Source organism: Lates calcarifer, linkage group LG13 (assembly GCF_001640805.2).
Source record: "Lates calcarifer isolate ASB-BC8 linkage group LG13, TLL_Latcal_v3, whole genome shotgun sequence".
NCBI classification, from domain to species: Eukaryota; Metazoa; Chordata; class Actinopteri; family Centropomidae; genus Lates; species Lates calcarifer.
The window spans coordinates 17619192-17639726 of record NC_066845.1 but is presented as its reverse complement, the minus strand read 5'-3'; the positions used below and the strand labels follow the sequence as shown (position 1 = coordinate 17639726).

General features: G+C 42.8%; 1 protein-coding gene across 2 annotated transcripts; it reads right to left on the bottom strand.

Annotated features, from left to right (window-relative positions):
* Positions 1 to 404: 404 nt before the first annotated feature.
* On the bottom strand, positions 405 to 20230 carry LOC108878379 (paxillin). Of its 2 annotated transcripts, XM_018669016.2 has the most exons (14): positions 20066 to 20230; positions 9313 to 9521; positions 8868 to 8953; positions 8620 to 8759; positions 8360 to 8543; positions 7222 to 7336; positions 5789 to 7090; positions 4486 to 4752; positions 3948 to 4358; positions 3624 to 3785; positions 3356 to 3529; positions 3191 to 3272; positions 2891 to 3039; positions 405 to 2766 (listed from the first exon to the last, which is right to left on the bottom strand). In XM_018669016.2, the coding sequence occupies exons 1-14, from the start codon at positions 20076 to 20078 to the stop codon at positions 2500 to 2502; spliced, it is 3561 nt and encodes a 1186-aa protein (XP_018524532.1). In that variant the 5' UTR covers positions 20079 to 20230; the 3' UTR covers positions 405 to 2499. The 2 variants fall into 2 exon arrangements, with proteins under 2 accessions (XP_018524532.1, XP_018524534.1); XM_018669018.2 differs by lacking the exons at positions 3948 to 4358; positions 4486 to 4752; positions 5789 to 7090.
* Between the last annotated feature and the right edge of the window lie 305 nt (positions 20231 to 20535).

Below are 20535 nucleotides of genomic sequence, written 5' to 3'. Positions count from 1 at the left end.
ACAATTTATTTTGATTGATTATTTGCCCAATCTGAAGGTCACTCAAACTATAAATGCAGTCTCAGGTTTCTTACTTGTACCCTCTTCTTCGTCTTCTTTAATTTTTGAGTAGGAAGCGATGGAGGCATGGATGTATTACTGATGGGACCCACTGGACACAGGCTGAGGAGCCCAGGTGATGAGGGGGAACATGGTCCAGAGCCTCTTTTTTAAGTGACTGTTAACAATTCCTGTTGGAGAGTCAATGAAATTACTACAAAGAGTCACAAAACAACATGTTAATTACTTACATTTCAATTGTCTCATAGCCTGTTCATGGAAGGAGGTATTGGGCATTTGTACTAATGTTTGTGTTTCAAGGTGTTAAGTGCACTGAGTGCATCAAAAGAAGCCTCTGGATAACATTTTGATACCAAAACAGAATTTATTTGCGTAATCAGACTAGAGGTGAGGAATCTCACTATTCATAACTATTGACATTCGAAGTGAAAAGAAAAGAAAAAGTGAACAGACAAAAACAATTCAAAGAAGGTATGGCTTTGGTTAAATAACACTCTACTAAACCGATTTGAAAAGACACCTGTTACATGATCTCTTAAATAGAGTGAGAAAAGATTTAAGGCTCTAGAATTCCCTGAACAAGACAGAAGGCCCCAATGTATCTGCTGCATGTCACGATTAACCATGTACAGACCCAGCCTGGTGGACTTACAGTAGATGCTACTCAGATACTGAGGGAAATGAGTCATCTTAGTCCTACCATTTATTATAACAGACCACCAGGCTCTCATTTTAACAGCCTACATTTTTCAGTGGACTCACAGACTAATAACATGAAAACATAACTGTGGACTATTGACCTGTTATCAGTATTTTGCTGAATTTGCCAGTGTTATTAGACATGATACTGACACAATGGCACAGACATGGTTATGTAAGGAAAATGCTGAAATACAAAGTTGTTAATCCACAGTTGCATAGAGTTACTGGAGTATCACAGGCACATTTTACACATTTCCTTGCATTATGTACTACTTCTTTCAAAACAGTGAACATTCATCAGCTTCTCAGTACAGTAATGACACCAAAAATATCAAAGTATCTTTGCTATGCTTTCACACCAGCCCTGTCTGCCTTCGAATGAGTGGTTATCAAACACATGTACATCTTTGCTTACAATGTAGCTGCATCGGATATTTACAAAAAACATCTCAAGATGTACTCAGAAACAGTAATGGTAGTGTAAGAGATGCACAAAATTCTCCCAGTATCTTTGTGAGGTTCCATTTCACTGTATGAGACGACTGCAAGAAAGCGTTTTCAGATTGTTTTCTCTTTTCTTCAGAGAAAAAAATAAGGAATGATTTGGCAGCACAAAAACGTGAGGTTTATTCAAACATGTAATTCAGAGTGAATACTGCAGCTACTGGTGGATGGCTACATATTGAATTTCTTCATTGACAATCACTGTAAAATATTCATCCATACATGGTTTACCTTTGGCTAAAAATAGGTGTGTTTGTTTCTGATGTTAGAAACCGAAATTGATTCAGTTCTTGATTCATGTATGACAGAAACTCAGCTTTGAAACACTACTGAAACACTTCAAACTGTCATATAATGGCGTTTTCTTAGGCTGAATGAGTGAGTCTAAAGACACTACAATCAATTTCACACATAAAATTGTGGATGCTGACTCAGCCCATTTTTTCCTGTCTGCTCTGTTCAACTTTATATAATGGAAAACAGTATCTAAAAGCTTTTTACCCTCATCAGTTGTAAAAACAGGTCATATTGTGATGCTAAAAACAACAGGTCACCTGTTCCCTGCTATAGTTTTCAGACGATTACATTTCTTTTTTTTTTATGGTTTTTAAAATGACACTCAACCAGTGAGCAACAATGTCAAACACGCAGAGAATTTCATGAATTTCTACAGTGTTCAGTAAGATTTCACCACCTTCTATAAAGAAAAAAACAAACTAAAAAGATTTGAAAACACAACAATGTGAGAGTTACAAAAAAAAGAAAAAAGATTGACAGCTCTTTGCCTTTGGAAAATGTCCAACACATCTAAGGAGACCGGGGGAAAAGTAAAGTTTTCTACACGTCAGTGTTGATTTTAAAAACCCTTCTAATTTCACTTCTTGTGTTTTTCAACATCCTATAAATATTGAGCATGTCTGCATCACTCTGTCGCCTATAGACCAACTCAAAATCCATAAAAGCTTCAAAAATAAAACTGCTGTCAGTCTTAAAATGGTATGTTCTTCCACATTTCTGAAGGACATGTTAAAAGTATTTTAGTCTGGCGGAGACAGTATGCTGCTTCAACCACATGCACATACCCAATCCATACACACTTCCAACATCATCATTAGAAATCAGACAACTTCCTTTGATACGAACACAATCCATTCTCACCCTACCTGTGCTAAGGATGCTTTAGACACATATCTAAGCCCTGACCCATGTGTGGTACTGTTAAACTCTAATGCCCTAACTGAACAGCTTGACGAAGCAGCCGTGGCAGTAGGGTTTGTCGTTCTGTTCTTTAAAGGTGCCTTTGTTGAGCTGTTTCAGGCAGAAGGCGCAGACAAAATGCTCCGGGTGGAACTTCTTGGACATGGCCGTGATACAGCGGCCTGTGATGGGCTTCTGACAGCCGGAGCAGAGGGAGCCGCGGCGCTCGTGGTAGTGCACTTCACAGTAGGGCTGGCCATCGTGCTCAAAGAAACTTCCATTCACAAATGGGGTAAAGCACTCCTGTAGACACGGACAGGAGGAAGATACTGTCATTCTCATTACAATATACAAGCTACTCAGTGTTAAGGGAAACTCAGGTACATTAAATAAAAACAGCAGTGTGAGAGAAATGCGTGATACAGACCCTGCACACAAAACACTCAGGATGCCAGAGGCAGTTCAGTGCTGAGATGTAATTTTCCAGAATGGCTCTGGCACAGCCACCACACTTCGGTGCAAACATATCAAAGTAATCCTTCCTGCAATAAGCTTTTCCATCCTTTTCATGAAAACCTTCAGAGGAAAAACAGAGACAGATTTTATACAATCCATCCATGTAAACAGAAGATAGAATATATTTATATAATATAAATCAATATGGTCATTATGGAGAGTACAGTTGCCAGTGTGAATAAAGGTCATAGTAGCAAATTTATCACAGCACCTTCTGGGCCGAAGAAGGATCCGCACTGAGCGCAGAAGAAGTGTTCAGGGTGCCAAGTCCTATCCAGCGCCGTCACGACTTTCTGAACAGACATGACAACATTGACTGTTAGCTGACTGTTAACTTCAATAGGAACAATGACAGGTGTGAACAGTAGTGACTCACATCCAGTATGGGCCCGTTGCAGTAGTAGCATCGTGGGGAGAACAGGTTGTGGTAGTCTTTCTCACAGTAAGGCTGTCCTTCACGCTCAAAGAAGTTCCTGGAGCCGATCTCCTCTTGACAGTGCGTGCACACAAAGTGTTCAGGGTGCCATGTGCGGCCCATGGCAGTCACCACCTAGACAAACGGAAAAGTGGACCGTGCATTTGGTATGCAAGCTAATATCATATATTTATACTGCAGGTATATAAATGTAATAAAAGCATCTCACCTGTCCTACAATTGGCTTACAGCAGGCACCGCAAACTCCTTTAGCTACTGTCTGCACACCCAGTTTGTTGAGGTCAGACTGCAGGCTACCAAGCATATTGTCCAGCTTGTTGACCTGTGTTGGGGGCCCACCAGGAACACCACCCTTACCTTGGGCCATAATCTGTAATAGTTCAATTGTGAAAACAGTTATGTGTTGAAAATACAGACAGAGATGTGACAAAACAAGCTAAGTATGCAATATTCAAGTTTGATGACAAAAATAATCACAGTATGTTTCGTATAAGTGTGAAAAACAGAAGGGATGAGAGACAGGGGTTCATGCCTGCATTGAAGGGAAGACTGGGTCATACTCTGTTTGGCAGCCTACAGACACCAGGAGTTTGGGCGCAACTGGTGTCACTGGCTCCATTGGTGGAGGCCGTGTTGGGGTTTTAAGAACAGAAGGAGGGGGCTGTGGTTTAGGGGCGGGAGGCTCCTGAATTGGGGGTGGTGGCGGATGTGAGGCTTTAATAATCTGTCGAGGTGGAGCGGGAACTGGTTCGTGGATGTGCGGTGGCTGTGGAGGGGGAGAGGGAGGTGGAGGAGGAGGAGGTGGCGGTATTGGAACAAGGGGATGCTGTACAGCGAGTGGTCGCTTAGGTTCTTCTACAATAGGAGGGCGACGAGGGGCTGGGGGGGAGAGAGGTGGGAGCACCTTCCTCACAGGGACAGGTGACTCTGGGGGAATTATGATCTGAAGAAGAGAAGAGAAAGACAGAGAGAAGGAAACAGACACACAGAAGAAAATGTGCAGAACATGGACGGTGAATTAATTGGGAAAAAAAATATTTAGGAAAACTGTTGAGCACACTGAAGCCAACCTTGTCGACCTCACTGCCAGTCCCCTCAGGACGGAAACGCTGGGGTTTAGACGTGACGATGACCCCCTCGGTCAACCAGTCATCAGACTGTTTTCGTCGGCGCTCTGAGCGGCCGATCCCGAGCTTTCCCTGAAGCTCCTCTATGAGCCGGTCCTGAGAACTGTTCTTGTTTACAATGATGGGTCCCATCTTCCTGCGCAGGTGACCATCTCGGTACATGGGATGTACGTTTGGAGTCTCCTTAGTGCGCCTAATCACTGATTTGATCTATGGTGGAATGATGAGCAGCTTATCACATGTCCACACCAATCATTGACCAGCTGAAGCAGTTACAGCAGAGCTCTGCAGCGGCAGGTAAGTCACATCACTGACAGGCTGGGAAGCAGTGGTCAGCAGGCTTGCACTCACACTTCATGCACTTCTTGCATGCTTGTGTCAGATGCTTTCAAAACTCAGCCACTCACACCCTGCCCCCTAGTCAACACAGTCTCTCAAGCAACCACTCCAACTTACACAGCAGAGGTCAGAGGTCACATTCGGGTGCTTTACACAAAATTGGTGCAACAGGTCAGGAGGGCTGTGGTTTGCATGTGCCATGCTGAGTAAAGGTGCTATCAACCAGTAAGTTACTTGTGAGTGCAGTATCAAAACCCCCTGATTAGAAAGAGCTAATCCCTTTTTAAGCAAGCCTCTATTCCACAAGCCTCTATCTGACAACGTATTTTCTCATAGAGGGTTTCTTCCTGCTTTCTGTTTTGCAAAGTTTAAACATAATACTGTTTTTTCTTTTCTCGTTTCTGCTGATAACGGATGCTGGACAGTAAAATTAGATCTCCTTCTCATACCAATGAGCCTTGACAGTGACAGTTGACCATAGTTCCAGCTCGCCAATGCTAACCAAGATTTGAGATATGATATGAAATGCAAACACAGCAATCACAAAGCGATTATCTTTGTCAAAATTAAAAAGGTAATGGGGCGTCTAGCAGCTTTGATTCCCGCCATGTTACGTGTCATTCTCCATCTCTGTCCCCTTGATCCAAGTCACTTCACAGCTATCCATAAACATACCCAAAAATACAGTACTAAAATTGTACTAGTGAGTAAATTGGTAGATAAATATTTTATATCATGTTTTCAGGCTTTCAAAAAACATGAGAAAGAAACCCTCTGAGCAGAGGCTAGAGGAGCAGAACCCAGAGCTTTTTACAGAAGCATCAGTCTCAGAAGTCAGGACAAAAAACAAAACTAAGTGCGAACAAAACAAGCCCTGCATGTGGTGAGCAGGAGTGCAGATGCATACATGTCCGGATGCAGAGACTCTGTCTATATTGGGAGTCTGCATCATGGGCAGGTCCAGGGCAACGTCAGGGGTCCCGGGGCATGAAGACGGGGTCATGGACTCATCCATCCAGCTGGCCTCTGTCAACGGGGTCATGCTGCCATCTGTGTATGGCCTCTCGGTGTAAGGCGTCATGGTGCCATCCAGTCCATCATGGAAGGACACTGACAGCTCCTCATCGGCCCAGTCCAGATCTCCGTTTCCATCAGTGCCTCCATCCACTGAGTCATCTGTGATGGTGTTGGTGGTGCTGGTGAAAGTGTCGGGCTGCACATTGTTTCTGTCCATGGGCAGGATGAGTTCTTCATGCACCTCTGGCATTCCTCTGCAAAAGCTCTGTGTCTCCATCTTCAGCTGTGGTTCCTCCACATGTGCCGCTGAGTGATTCTGTGCAAAACCCATTGCAAGCAGCTTGTCTAGTGCCTCATCCAGGGAAGGATCCATCATGGGGGGTTGTTGCACAGCAAAGGGGCTGGCTCTCTGGCCTGCAGGTGCTGGCTCCGGCAGCTGTCTGCTGGGGCTCGGGAAGGCCGATGGAGAGGGGACCGTTACTGGAGAGACCTGAGACGGTGAGGATATTTTTGAGAAAGCTTGTGCAGAGGGTGGAGATAATGAGACAGCAGCAGGGAGAGGTGAAGGAGTCTTCGACACTGAAGCAGGAGGAGTGAGATTTTTTGATGGAGGTGGAGTGGAGAAATTCAAATCAAGGTCTTGAAAAGAAGCAGACCCCTTGTTCACAGTCTCAGGAAGACAAGAGAATTTACCGACAGTATTTGAGGGTGAGTTGCGTTCTACAGATGGACTGGGAGACTTGGAGGACTTGTGGTCCAGGACAGTGTTAACTGAAGTAAGTGAGGGGGTGGTGGTGGTATTGGAAGGACTTGGGCTATTTCTCATCAGGTTGGAGTTAGATGAAGCGGACTGAGAGAGGACTAGCAGAGACTTGGTTTGGGATGACAGCAAGGTGGCAGAGACATCTATGACAGAGTCCAGGTCTAGATCACTGGCTGCAGAAAGTGAGGATATAGGACTATGGAGAGGGGGGCGGTTTGGGTGGGGCATCGACACACCGGCATCTCCTCCGTCCTCGTCTATGTGCAGCTCTAGACCGGTGGGCAAAGAGAAGAGGGGAGAGGCACAGGCAGATGGGTGGGACAGAGTAAGAAAAGGAGAAGCCACTGGGGTGACGGAGGAAGGGACTGGAGGATGAGGAGAGCTGGAAGATGCTCCTGCTGGGTCCAGCAGAGAGCCCAAAGAACTGGGCTAGAGAACAGAGAAATGAGAGAGTAAGCAGAAGAAGAGGAGCGGGAAATCTTGGGCAAAATGACAGATTCCCTAGTTGGAGTTTGATGATTCATTAAGCTTTTCCAGTGTTACCTCCTACTGCTTTTTACCTTGAAGTCAGACAAAGAGGCCATCAGCTCATCGAGCTCTCTTGTGGCACAGGAAGCTGAAATTCTGGCTTGCTGCTGAGAGGGGGTGTCCAAATCACTGTGGCAAGCAGGGGGGCTGGAAAATACAAATCATAATATGATTTGTAATTACATGCAAATGTTGAAACCTTACTAACAGCAGTGCTCAAAAATATCTATTGTCTAAGTTCCCACAAGATTCCCTATGACAAACCAAAACTATTCTCTGGCTCAGAGCTCCAACACACCACAGTGACTTCAGAGAACAGGCTTCAACAGACATTGTATTACTTCACTTCTTTTGTTAAAATTTGCAAGTGGACACTTAACAGAGACTACAGCTGACAGGCTAACTGAGTGGTGGCAGGCATCTACGTTCTGTCTGCCTGAGAGGAGATAACCTGTTGATAGCTTGCCACTCACAACCTGTTTAGATGGTCTAGTTAACTGTTAAACTGGCACTGTAAAGTTTGGGGTGCATCTGCAGGTTTTTTGGTAACTTTCCCAAACCAACAATCCAAAGCAGCAAATGGCCAGGTATGCAGGGGTGGGAGTACAGAGCATTTGTACTTCTCTCATTTCAAACTTCACACAGTTACTTCCACTTTTTTTGCAGACAAAAGAAAGCAATGGCACTGAGCCACTGAAATGTTTCCCTTTTCATCAACCTGTTTGCATGCAAAAAAATCTGAGTGGAAATATTACAAAAAAGTTTTTAGGCATGGCAAAGTGCAACTGAAAGGGCCTTAGAGAATAATCATGACATACATGAAGCATGTGATTTAATGTCTACTCAAGAGACAAAACACTGCAACAGACAAAAACATGGGATATATGACCAGTAAGGAGACTGTAACCCTCCTCAAATGGATATTTTAAACAAATTATCATATTTTCTACATGGTTTTCCACTGTTTGAGGTTTGACTGATGCTCTTTTAATGGAAACTGACTGAAGATTTAGCTCCACTAGCTGTCTCTCAATGAACCAACTCCTGATATGTGCATAACAGTAATGAATGGAAACATGCTTTAATTCACATTTTTGGAAAATTTGGTCAAAATCTGAGATAACTGTGGATGGAAACTTGGCTTAAGTTATAGATGCAGACTGTTTCTACCTGGGTGAAGGCACTGAGCCCTCCAGCTCGTCCAGCAGACTCTCCACAGTGGGTCGGGTTTCATCCAACCTTGTTCCATTCCTCTTAGGTTTCTCCTGAGGCGGAGGGCTCACCATGATCTCAGGGCTGCTGCCGTTCTCGTAGTGGGTGATGCTGCAGGAGGGTAAGGGTGGAGCTGCTTCCTCTGTGGACACATCAACAGTACAACTCATTCTGCTCAGCACAAACAAAACTGATAAAGCTGAGGGCTTTGTGTCTACCTGTTGTGGGGAATGAAGGGGAGCTCTGTTGCACTGCATTAAGTTCCAGCAGCAGCCTATCGAGCTCTGAGAGGTTACTGCCCAGGGCAGAGGTCATGGCTGCTGTTGATGAGTCTGATGACTTCTGTTTGTTTGGAAAACTGAGGAAAAATAAAGAGATGACTGCTGATGACAACTCCTGGCAAAAAAAGAATCACGGATGGTAAGTTCAACTTCAAATACAAAGTTTCAAGTGTGTTGCAGGTTACCTGTAGACGTGGTCTTCCTCAATGTGAGACAACGGAGAGCTGCTACTGTCCCTGGACCACGAGCTCTTCTGTGCTGAACCTAATGACTGCAGAGGGTACGTTAGTCAGTCGTACTGAAAAATCTATTGTTGAATTTTTACTTGGCTTTCCATATGACATTCATCACTGGCCATTTGACAGTGTGAGGGTGAACATCACTGCTCATATCTCTTGTTTGATGAGTGTGGCTTCTCTGACATGGTGGTTAGAAAAGTTGATTCACATGCATAGATATACATGAGGGTCATGGCCTCCTTCATTAATCTACTATATCTAGAGTTGTGTGTTGCTTTGTTGTACTTTCTCTTGCTTGGTAAACATTTGACAAATCAGTTTGTTCAAGGGCTTCACAGAAAAACATTAGTTAATGAGTTTAGTAAATGATCAATGATCTGACATGACCTACCTGCTGAGAGGAGTGAGGGGAGTCAGGCTGATCGATCAGGGAACCATTCAGAGCTTCGGCTGAGGGTGGAGGAGGGACTGGAGGGGGAACTGACACATCCTGGCAGGAGTGTCCTCCCGTAGGGATAGAGTAGGGGGTCTCGTCAGGCAAGAATACTGGTCGCTTTGAGATGTGGGACGTAGTTGATTCCAGGTCCGCCAGCAACGCGTCTAAAAGACATGATGCTTGTGTTTGATTGTTGGTTGCAAGGTGCAGTAAAACCTGAGAAGACTTCTTGTACCTACCACAATACATCATACATCAGGTACAAAACACAGTGGTGCAGGTCAAATAAATACATTGAATCTCATGCTTGCTTTTAGAGTTGACAGGCCCATGTCTTACTTTCATGTAAATAACAAACAAAATTGGACACAGTAACACATAAATCCCTGAGCTGTTTTTACTACATGTTTCAACCTTCAAACATGGTTGGGCTGGAGACCAGTTCATTCTTTACTGGGATTGTTGGGTGCTCTGAGGTGACTACTGACTGTGGTGTCAGGTTGTAAACAGACAATGGTGGCGAGTCGGAGCCAGTTTCTCATTTCAACATGTCACCAAAAAAAGATTTCTCCTCTACATATATCAAGGATAAGGTTAGGTCCAGTCATCATCACAGCGTGGCAAAGTACATCACCGAGCCCAACTTACATGCCTAAACCATTTAGGCCTTCATAAAATATCCCTCTGAAATCCCCAACATACTTTTTCCATCAGTCCACACTATAAATACAACCCCATTGACAATGAGAGCTGCCCATCAACGAGCTTAATCTGTCATTTAAGTATTTTATACATCTGTGAGTAACATATGCATGTCTTTTACTCATCTCTGGTTTATGAGAACAAGTGTGAACTTAACAAGACAGACTGAGGGTAACAAAGAAGCAGATGGACAGAAAGTGTTTCTGAACCCTGTCCAGGACTGAGGGGGCACAGTGTTTCCCTGCTGAGTGTTCACAGGAACGCTGGAACAAAATAGACTCTTACATCACACACTCATCCATCCTAAGCCTGTCCAGAATAGACCCACATCACCGGCTGCATACTGTTACACTACAGAGGCTTGAGCCAGTTACAGTCCATTTCAAGGAATCACTGCACATTTAAACTAGTAACACCAAAAAAAGCAAGGTGGGAAATTGTCCAAATAACCAAGAAAAAAGGTTTGTAAGCGGGCTCCTGCTACTATTAAAATACAGCCCATGTATTAGAAACTGTCCTTCTAAATTTGGAATTTGTTCATAGATGAAAACTATAATGTCCTCTCCTCCCTGGGAGTTATTTCAAGAAACAAGATTAGTATACAAATGGAATACAAGGTAATTATTTATGCTTAGAAAAAGTCAAACTAGCCGTTTCTGCTGTTATTTAAATAATTCTTCTTCTCCAAATATTAATTCAAACTAAGTTGCATCAAAGTAAATATTTAACTTAGAACTTAATATTTAACTTAAACCTTAATCTTAAGTCAGAAGCTGATGTAAACAGTACGTACAGACTCATGAGGCCACCATACTGCTCAGTGAAAAAGGCAGGCACTGCCTCCACACTAGTCACATGTCAAAAAATGTCTGGAGAATCAAGTCAGGCCTGGTATAGACTGAATAGCTTTTTCCTTCACCTTTGTCCCCACTAAAAGATCAAACAACAAAGCCTTAATAATTTAATCTTACATTAAGACAATACAATATATATACACAATATGTTAATAGACAAAAATGGCAGGTCAGAGTAATCCAGCAATACAAACATTTAGCTTAAAATCAGTAGAAATTTCAGTATCTGTACTCACATGCTTTTTTCCACCTGCTGTGCCTGTAATATCCTCCAGCCAGGGTTATATGTGTGTGTGTGTGTGTGTGTGTTGTGTGTGTATGTGTGTGTGTGAGAAGCAGTCAGCAATGCAGACAGAGATAGTGTTAGCAACGAGGAGTGATAACATGCTGTCAGTCTACTAGGGGAGGAGGGGGAGTGGTTTGAGGGCCAAAACTGGGTGACAGTATTTTTTCAATAACAGTATCCTTTCAGTGCCCATTCAACTAATGACAAACACTGGAAATCTAACTCAGTGGAGCCTTTTCATCCACAAATTCCCCTTTACAGAGGGAAAGTGGTCAACAGGATTGTAACTTCACCTGTCAGACTGTTAATGTCAAATCTAAAGCAGATAACTTGTGACATAAGTTTAAATGTACAACTCAGATGAACTAGGAAAGGTTAAATGTTACATGAATTGGAGTCTCTACATTGTAACTTCCATCATTCTCAGTCATGAGTCCTCATCATCGGCTTCAGTACAAAGGGAGATCCTGCCCAGAAGCTAAATGTTTTAGTCAGTTTGACATAAACCACATGGGAGCACCAGCCTATTTAAAGCCATAAGCTCAGTGAGTAGCCCATGTCTGTGCAAATGTGCTGAAATATCACGACCAGCTCAAAATAATCTGCACCTGGTGCTGACATGCTTAAACAAGGTCTTACTGAAGTTGACTTTGTCACTCATAAAACAAAGCCTCCGTGTAAAAAAAATACCACAACTGGTATTGGGACAAAGGTGAGTCATCTAAAACACAGTGTACGATACAGAATTAGATTCACATTTTTTTTCTAGCAGATCTTAAAAGGTCAAATCAAAAGGTTAAAAAAATGCCCCAAGACTTACTAATTATGGTAATGTATTCCTAGAAAGTTCTTCATGGCCTTGACAGAGAGGACAGCTGTACTGCCTGAGGCTTTCCAAAACACTCGGAGACAGAGCCAAGTTTTTGAGACTCCCTCTATAACAGTGTCTTTGCACTCATTATGCCCCCTCCCACCTGCTGATACTACACATCTGTGAGTCAGGCCCAGGCCCATGAAGTCCAGAATAGGTCTCCATAGGGGACATCCATCACAGTTGGATTCATTGTTTAAGGGTCCCATCTTTTACACTTTTCTAGTCTCTTATTTGAAGTTTTGATATCCATAAGAAGATATATTTGGGGTGTGAAGTACAAAAAAAAAACATCTCAAGACATCTCAGTTTTACACTTCCTCCCTTATGCTTCTCTCTTGAGCTCTGGCAAGAACAAGGCGTTTTGTGTCTGTCTGAGCCTCGGCTGACTGTTTTCTGAGTGGCGCACAGCCAGGCCAACCACAGGTAACGGACTGTGGTCTACTGTAGCCTGGTAAAACTCACTAGTAAATGCAAATGGTGATGACCACTGCTGAGGAGACTGAAATGAAACAGACAATAAAATACTCTGGCATTTCAGAGAAAATAAACTTTAGCCACTGGACTCTGATATTTACTATCCTTGGGAAGTTTCCTACAATTGTGCAATGTTTCCTCAACATTTTTTTGTCTTGAACCTTGCAAGGTCAGCAGCAAAATGACCACTTGATGTTGTTAAAAAAAAATCAAAACAACAGCAAGAAAGGGTTGGACAGTGGGTCCAGGTGGACCATGCTGGGGGCATGGCTGACAGCAGTGACTATATTATTGTGACATCACAAAATTACAGAAGTTTACAGGTCACACATTTTGTTACTTTCACAGTATTTATATAGCACACATATAGACCTGCTTTGATGATTTTATCTTATGTGATGATGAACTGGATATCTGAAAAACTAAACAAATGATTTGCAAGTGTAACATTGGGCTTCAGGAAATTGTTAAATATTGTTTAATCTTTTAGCTTTTTCACATTAAAATAGAGGAGAAAGTAATCAGCAGATTAATCAATAATAAAAATAATTACTTGTTGCAGCCCTAACGTGGATGACACTAAAATCACAGTGGGAGATGCACCAGCATGGATTTTGAAACAGGGGCATAAGGAAAGATCTGTAACACAGTCAGATCTGTTTAAATTTAGCATTAATTAGTATGACTACTGAATCCAAAATTTCCAGCTCACATCCATTTGTAGCTTTTAACTACACAGCCTGCATTACAGCCACACATCATTCTCAGTGACCATCAAGTGCATCACTTTGGTATCATTTACTGCAGGTCATAAAAGGATAAAGACTGAAGATGCTACTGAAGATGCTTCCCTTATTTCCCTGAGGAGGGCGGCAGTGAGTCTGGCATGAGGACGGACAACAGGCCTTCGCCAGCCTCAGACAAGTCTGGTCCATGAAGAGCTAGAAGCATTAAGAATGCAAACATGCACTGTAAGCCAAGTAACAGGCTAATCTTTTCCATTGCAGACAGGGGGTAGGAGCCACAACGGACAAAGTCCAATTCTGCTCTAACAGCATCCTGACTCAATGGTCCATTGTGTACGGTCTGAAGGAATAAAGTTGTCATCAAATAGGACATGACTGGGACTAATCATTCAGGATTAATTCATCAAAACTCAGTCAAACACTACACAAATTTACTTTAACAGTAGCTCACTCTGTCATGGGACCCATCTGTGGTCACACTGTGGTAACTAATCTCCATCATGTTCAACAAACAACTCTGAAGTTATGTGGATACTGTACACATTCTTGTGGCAGTGGGTACATGTATGATCTTGTCTGTGCGCGCACACACCCCCCTCATCCAAGGCCCTGCCACGGTCCAGCAGTGTTTATCAGATGGGGGCGAAGGTGCATGGGGAATTCCACACATTCCTCTGTCCTCTTTGGGAATCAAAATGATGCTTTGTAATAAAAATCTACTCAAGCAGAACACACATTCCTCCAATACCGCAGGATTCTAGGTAGAGAGCCGGTGAGGAATGCACTCAAATACAAAACACCATCTGTCAGTCCAGAAAATGAAAATAATGTGTTGACAATTACAGGACCCGTTCCACTAACTACAGCATGCTTTGAATTCCAGGATAAGGGAGATGTCAATGTTTTTACTGCCCATTTCCCACAAAGCATGGAGTACAGTGCAGGGAAGAGGCAGGAAAGGGAGGAACTGGGGCTGTCTAATCTTTTCTATTAACATGTGGGCAACAGTGATGGGCCACCAGGGTCCACAGCTCACCTGTTTATAGCCAGGGAGCAAAAGAGCAGAACTGGCCACAGCCCCACAGCGAAACCCTACCCCATCAGGCCAACCCGACACGATATTTATATCAAACAAGACAGGCAGGGGCCAGGGAGAGGGGGTGGAGGGTGAGATGCCAGTGAGACAGGCAGGGAAGGCTGCATAGAAAGCAGGAATAGACAGACGGGGAATGTGAGTGAATGGGAGAAAATGAGCCAAAGAGATAAAGAAGATGGACCAAGAGAGAAATGTTGAAATAAATGCCAAACCTGAACAGCTTACAACTGGCAACCTGTTTCTACAGTGTAACACACAGACCCGTACAGACAAAGGATGAATGAGTGTAACAGCATACCCATCAGAAAGACAGAAGCATCCTAGGGTGATTACTTCAAAATAAACATAGCTAAAAATACTCTGCCAAGCAGCCCTATATCCGAAAGATGACACCCCCCTTGAGAGAAGGCTAGACCAAAATAAAAGCACTTCCCCACAGACCAGTAAATCAGACGATAGGGGAAAGTCTAAAGACTAATGTAACACCCAGTCACTGAGGACACATTCATAGCCATGCATGTGTGAGGACTGTGTGTCAGTGAGTGGTCTTTTGTGGCATAAGAGAGTGTAATTAGGTAGAATGGGGAAGACCCAAAAAAGAAAGGCTGTCTTGTCCTCCTTGTACTAAAACACTGACTGAAACATCCTGCCATGCTCCAGGCTTGTAGAAAAACAGGACAGTAAAAAACAAAATCATGACAGATTCAGTCATCTGTCAGATGAAGTTTGTCTACACCACCCAATCTAGCTTGTAACCAACAGGGCTTTTGTGCTTGATACCAGTTTACCAAAATTATATATTTTTTCTATACCTTACTTTAGGGAATATAAATATGTTTTTTCTACAAAACCCTTTTTTTCATTTAACAGAAGAGACAAATCCTCTCAAAGATTAAATATTGTCTAAAAAGGAGCTGTACAAGAGCTTTCCCTAAGTAAACATAATCTGGGGCTACAGTTACTTTCAATTTTGATTAATCTATCAAATATGTTTTTAAGTAATAAATTAATAATGTCAGAAAATATGAACAATGCCAGCATTGATTCCCAGAACCAAAAGTGATGTCGTAAAATTGTCTAGTCCAAAAAACAATGATAATCAATTTACACTGATATATGACAAAGAAAAGCAATAAGTCTTCTGTCATCTGTAGAAATGTTCAGTAGAAAAAATGTTCAGTAAAAAAGTGCACAAATCAAATCAATTGAGCAAGTAGATGATGCCTGTTTTTGCTACTTGATAGTTTATCATATTTTAGTGACCATGCCACTTATATATAGTCATAAAACAAACTATGACAGCAGACCTTCAGTATTTAGAAAAGTGAGATTTCCCACCATGATTAAAGACATGAAACTCATGTCCTTGGGTGTCCCCAGCTTGAGTAATGTTAGAAAAATCCAGCAGGAACTCAGATTCCTACTACATTACCCAGACCTGTCAGGAAAATAATCAGCACTGTTCTCTGAGCCAAGTTACAAGGCCTGGAACAAGGAAGGCGTGGAAACAGCATGGCAAGAGGAAAAGGGTGAAGGGCACTGCAACTGAAGCAACAATGCGGTAACACAGCGTTTAGTGGTGAAAACGCTGTTCTAAGCAACGGGATCACAGTTTGAAGGCCTACAGCTGCCCCCTCTACCAATGTTTGCTGGCCTCCAACACTGACTCCGCTCATTGTTTTTCTCCTCTGTTTCCTCAGGATGTGGGGCAGGGTCTGTTGCCTAAGCGATGAGGTCAGCCACGCAGCTCTCTCTTCCCCAGACCCAGAACAGGATGGGTGTGGAGCTCGGGAACAAGACTGATTTACAGTCGTGAGCTTCCCTCTAGCCTAGCAGGCAAGCCCACTGGTTAGGGGTGGTATGCACTAACCTTGCAGCTCTCATAGGGTGATGATAGCTAGTCTGGTAACACTAACTCTGTGCTGCTGACACACTAGGACACAGAAACCACTAAAGACCTTCTAAGATCTTCTGGTATGCTGTGCTAACGCTGTAAACATTTAAGACCATGTTGCTCCTACAACAGCCAACTCTTACTCCTGCCTGGAGAACATGGCCTTCCTCCACAAGGTGATCAACTGATACAGTTACAGTTAGATCTGACAGGACTGCTGTGTGTTTACAAAAGGCATGGGTAGCAGGTGCTGCTGCTTCAGCCCACATATCCACCTCCTGTAGATACACATGGGCCTCTATATCTGCAAAACAGAGTTGAGGCTCTCACTGTAGTAAATACAACCTGTCCTCTGCTGTGTTGTTTCTCACATGGCTGCAAGAATAAGAAATGTTTGTACATTGGCAGGTTACTGCACAGTACTGTGTGTTATTCTTTCTTTAATGTATTTCTTCTTCAGCGTTTTACCTTGCTGAGCCTTGTGAAAGCAAACAAAGATTAAACTAAACAGTGCTGATGTGATCTGGTCTGGATTAAACCATGAAGGGGGCTGCAACTGACCATGTGTTCCCATAGTTAGATTGGTTATATAAATTAAATGCACAATTATGTAAGTAGAGTGTCAACTAGAATATTTAAGGGACCAAACCTAAATTTAGCAAGACAGGCAGGGCCTTACAATTGGTTAAGGAGTTGCCTTTAGGTCCTTAGAATTTCTGTTAATATTGTGATTTGCATATTACTTAACAGATGCGCATTTAATCAAATTGCTACACTGTGACACTTGTCTGGTCTATAATAGAGGGAATTTACCATCAAAAGTCTATCATGAGTGTTATCCTCCCTTTACTGATGTCCCTCCAGTACATGGCTGTACTAATCCATTTTCTTCAGCGTTAACCTGCAGACATGGAGCTGGGCGTCCACAGCCCAGTGAGGTCAGTCTGCCTGAATCTCACACGATCCTGAGGAATTCACAGAGAGTCGAGTAGTGGCTTCGTACCCCACAAGCATTAAACACAGATGCAGAACAGGCTTTGAACAGGACTTGTCCCCTGGGCCACATGAATAACAACAGTAAGACAAAGCCTGGCTACCACCTGGACTGGACTGTAAAAGACTAATCAGAGAAAACCTCTGGAAAACTCTGACTCAGAGGTACAGACTGGAAGAGTGCTCACACTCTGCTGAGGGAATTCCCTTCCTCGAGTGGTAACCAAGGTGAGCAGATCAATATACACAGACTGAAAGAAGATGCAAAGTGTAGAGTGTGATCAAGTTTCCAAACAGCTCCATGTAGACCTGTCAGTCATCAGTGAGCCACAGGACAAGGACCTGTGGGGGCTTGTTAGCTGGGGGTTTGCTGGAAGTACAGTAAACCACAGTCATGGAGTATTTACAAATATTTAACATGGTTTGTGCATATTAAGAAAGGATGTGGGAGAGGTTTTCTACATGACGTGTACAAAATGTTTTCATAGCAAATGTTTAGTTAAAAGACATTTAAAATGGATGGTTTTGCAATTGCCACCAGCCCTCAAAGATCAAAGACCTTTTTAACAATCTCTATATGTCTGCAATTTGCAGGGGACTTGTGACCAACTGTAAACCGACAGCCCTCCCTCTGGTGGCAGCACACACAGAGCTGAGAGTAGTGGTAGGAGGTGAGTCATGACCCAGAGAGTATTTGGCTTTGGACCCTAACACAGAATGATGTTCGACATTCCTCAGCAGCCTCGCCCCCTGCTTCAGCCTGCTGTTCTCACTACGTCAGTGAGACTGCAGGCTCCCTCTCAACCAACAATCAGCCCTTTCACTGGCCCATGGCAGCTAGAGCATCTAATGTGCCCTGGAGGTATTCTCACAGCAGGCCAAGCTCAAAATGCGGCCCATCGTCTCCCCACTTAAACAATTCACAAATCCATTTTACTGCCTCTCTGCTTTGACAGATCAGTATAATGGGAGCATTCCTACAGATACCTGCCAGGCAAAACAAGTGATTTACTCTGAAATAGCAAAGTAAATATAGCAAACTGACCAGCTGGTGAAAAGTATAACAACAAAATTAGAAGTTCAGAGGTTCAGTTCCAAAGGTCAAGGGCCAATGAACTGAAGCGGTAACTGGTTAGAGAATGAAAAAATAGATGGAGCTGACAGACTGTATGGAGTTACGCAGTCAGGGTATTGATTGTCATTAAATGCTGGTATCAGAAAAAGGGGTTATAAGAGTATCTTATAATAGAGCTGATTAGTCAATTGACAGAAGGATAATTGTAACCAATTAACTGACATCTATTGTAAAAAAAAAAAAAAAAAAAGGCCAGACATCACTGATTCAAAGTGAGCTATCACTGATAATTTTATATCTTTGGCTGTTGGACAAAACATGCAATCTGAAGATGTCACTCCAGGCTCTCACAACTTTGTGGCATTTGCCACTACTTTAAAACATTTTTTAAACTAAACAATTCATTAAAAAAAAAAACTAACATACCAACTGATATCATTAGCTGCATTAGCATTAATGAACTTATAAGTCTTAATAAATAATTCCCTAGAGGTGACACAAAAAGAGGCACAATCCAAGCATTAGACATTAGACTTGCTTGTACATAGTAAGTTTATCTATTTTGACAATGATCAAACATGATCAGAGCAAAAGTTCTACTCTAAAAATTTGACAAAACAAAAAATCAGCTTGTGAATTTTAAAATGTACCTGCCATTGTAGCCGATAGCCAAATGGTATTTTAAACCAAGTCATCAGTTAATGAAGCAACTGTGTAGCATGAAGAGTCTGAATCCCCAGCAGCTCCACCTATTCGAGGTCTATCATGCATTCCTGGTCACAGAGAGTTACTGGCACGGCTACACCAATCTAACATAGAAAACTGCTCTGTAGCAGAACAAGATAACAGCTCAAGGTCAGGAACTGTTTCACCTCCTGCCTTGGCAGCACCTTTGACAGAGTAAAACACCACGTTAGGTTTCTTTGGGGTGTTTTTTTCCCTTTTTACCGAACTTACGACTCCCACATGTCTAATTACATACAGTATTTTAAATGTAGTACATTTCCCAGTGTCTTTATTGTCCTAATCACAGGTTTGTCTCCTGTATCGAAGCTTTCCATTTGAAAAAGGGAAAACAAAGTGGACTGTATGCTCAGTAATTAACTATCACTTGCAGTTAAGGCTGCTCCATCAGACTGAAGATACATTTTAAGCCAGCCAAGCCAAGTCTGAGCTCACATTGTGCTGCACTGAGCAGTCTAAATGAGGAGGCCTGTTGACTCCACCACTTCAAAGCTGGAATGAATAGCCTGGGGGGCAAAAGTTGAGGAGGTAATGTTAAAGCTCGATGTCAAAATGTCAGCCAAATATCTCCTCCCTCTGGCACACAGAATGATCAAATCCAGTTGATTCAAATTAGACGGATACTATGTTATTATCAGAGGCATTCACGTACTACATTAGAGGAGAGTTTAAAAGGAGATTGTGGTGAAGGCTAGCAATGTCCAGCTCCGCTAAGTTACTACGATGCTTATATAAAAAATAAAGTGGATAAAATGTGAAATGTGTCAAACATTCACTCAGTCACACTATGCTGTAATACTCTGGTAGAAATAATATGACTTTTCCAGAGCTATGTGGCTACCCTGGGCCAGAAATTTGACTTTTCAACATAAAATCTCGGTCGTAACGTTAACTCCTCCACCCTGCTATCCGCTCCTCACTGAGCCCTGTAGGAAAACACGGAGCTTTTAAAAACGAGTCAGTAACTTACCTAAATCCTCCATGGTGGCTGCCCGGTTGCGGCCTGTGTCAGTTTTGTGCTTGGTGAGCTTCTCGAGTGTTTACGAAGCCTGAATTTTCCCCTCCGAACTTCACCACTGCTGCCCCTGGAAGTTGGTCAGGATAGCTCTCGTGAACGCGCTGCAATTTGTGCATGTGTACTTCACTTCACCGGGGCGCGCGCTCAGACCGAGGCTCAGTGATGAGCGACCTCTAGTGGCCACATGCTGGAACTACTTATATACTTATTATTTACTTTCAGATAGTTAGATATTTAACTAACATTTAAACACGTACACCATTAACTCTAAATGTACAGTTGATAAGGTGGTTGCTGAAAATAACTTAACATCCATCCATTATCTATACCACTTATTTTTAAAGGTCACACACAAAGCTGACAATGGGCGAGAGGTGGGATACACCTTGGACAGATCTGCAGTCCATCGCAGGGCCAATAAC

Bases quoted from the DNA above. Each gene is read 5' to 3' on its own strand.
- LOC108878379 (XM_018669016.2), bottom strand. The intron at 4,753-5,788 runs GTATGCATCTGC...ATTCCACCATAG, and splicing joins GAGTCTCTGCATCCGGACAT to ATCAAATCAGTGATTAGGCG. The intron at 3,530-3,623 runs GTGAGATGCTTT...CCGTTTGTCTAG, and splicing joins GTAAGCCAATTGTAGGACAG to GTGGTGACTGCCATGGGCCG.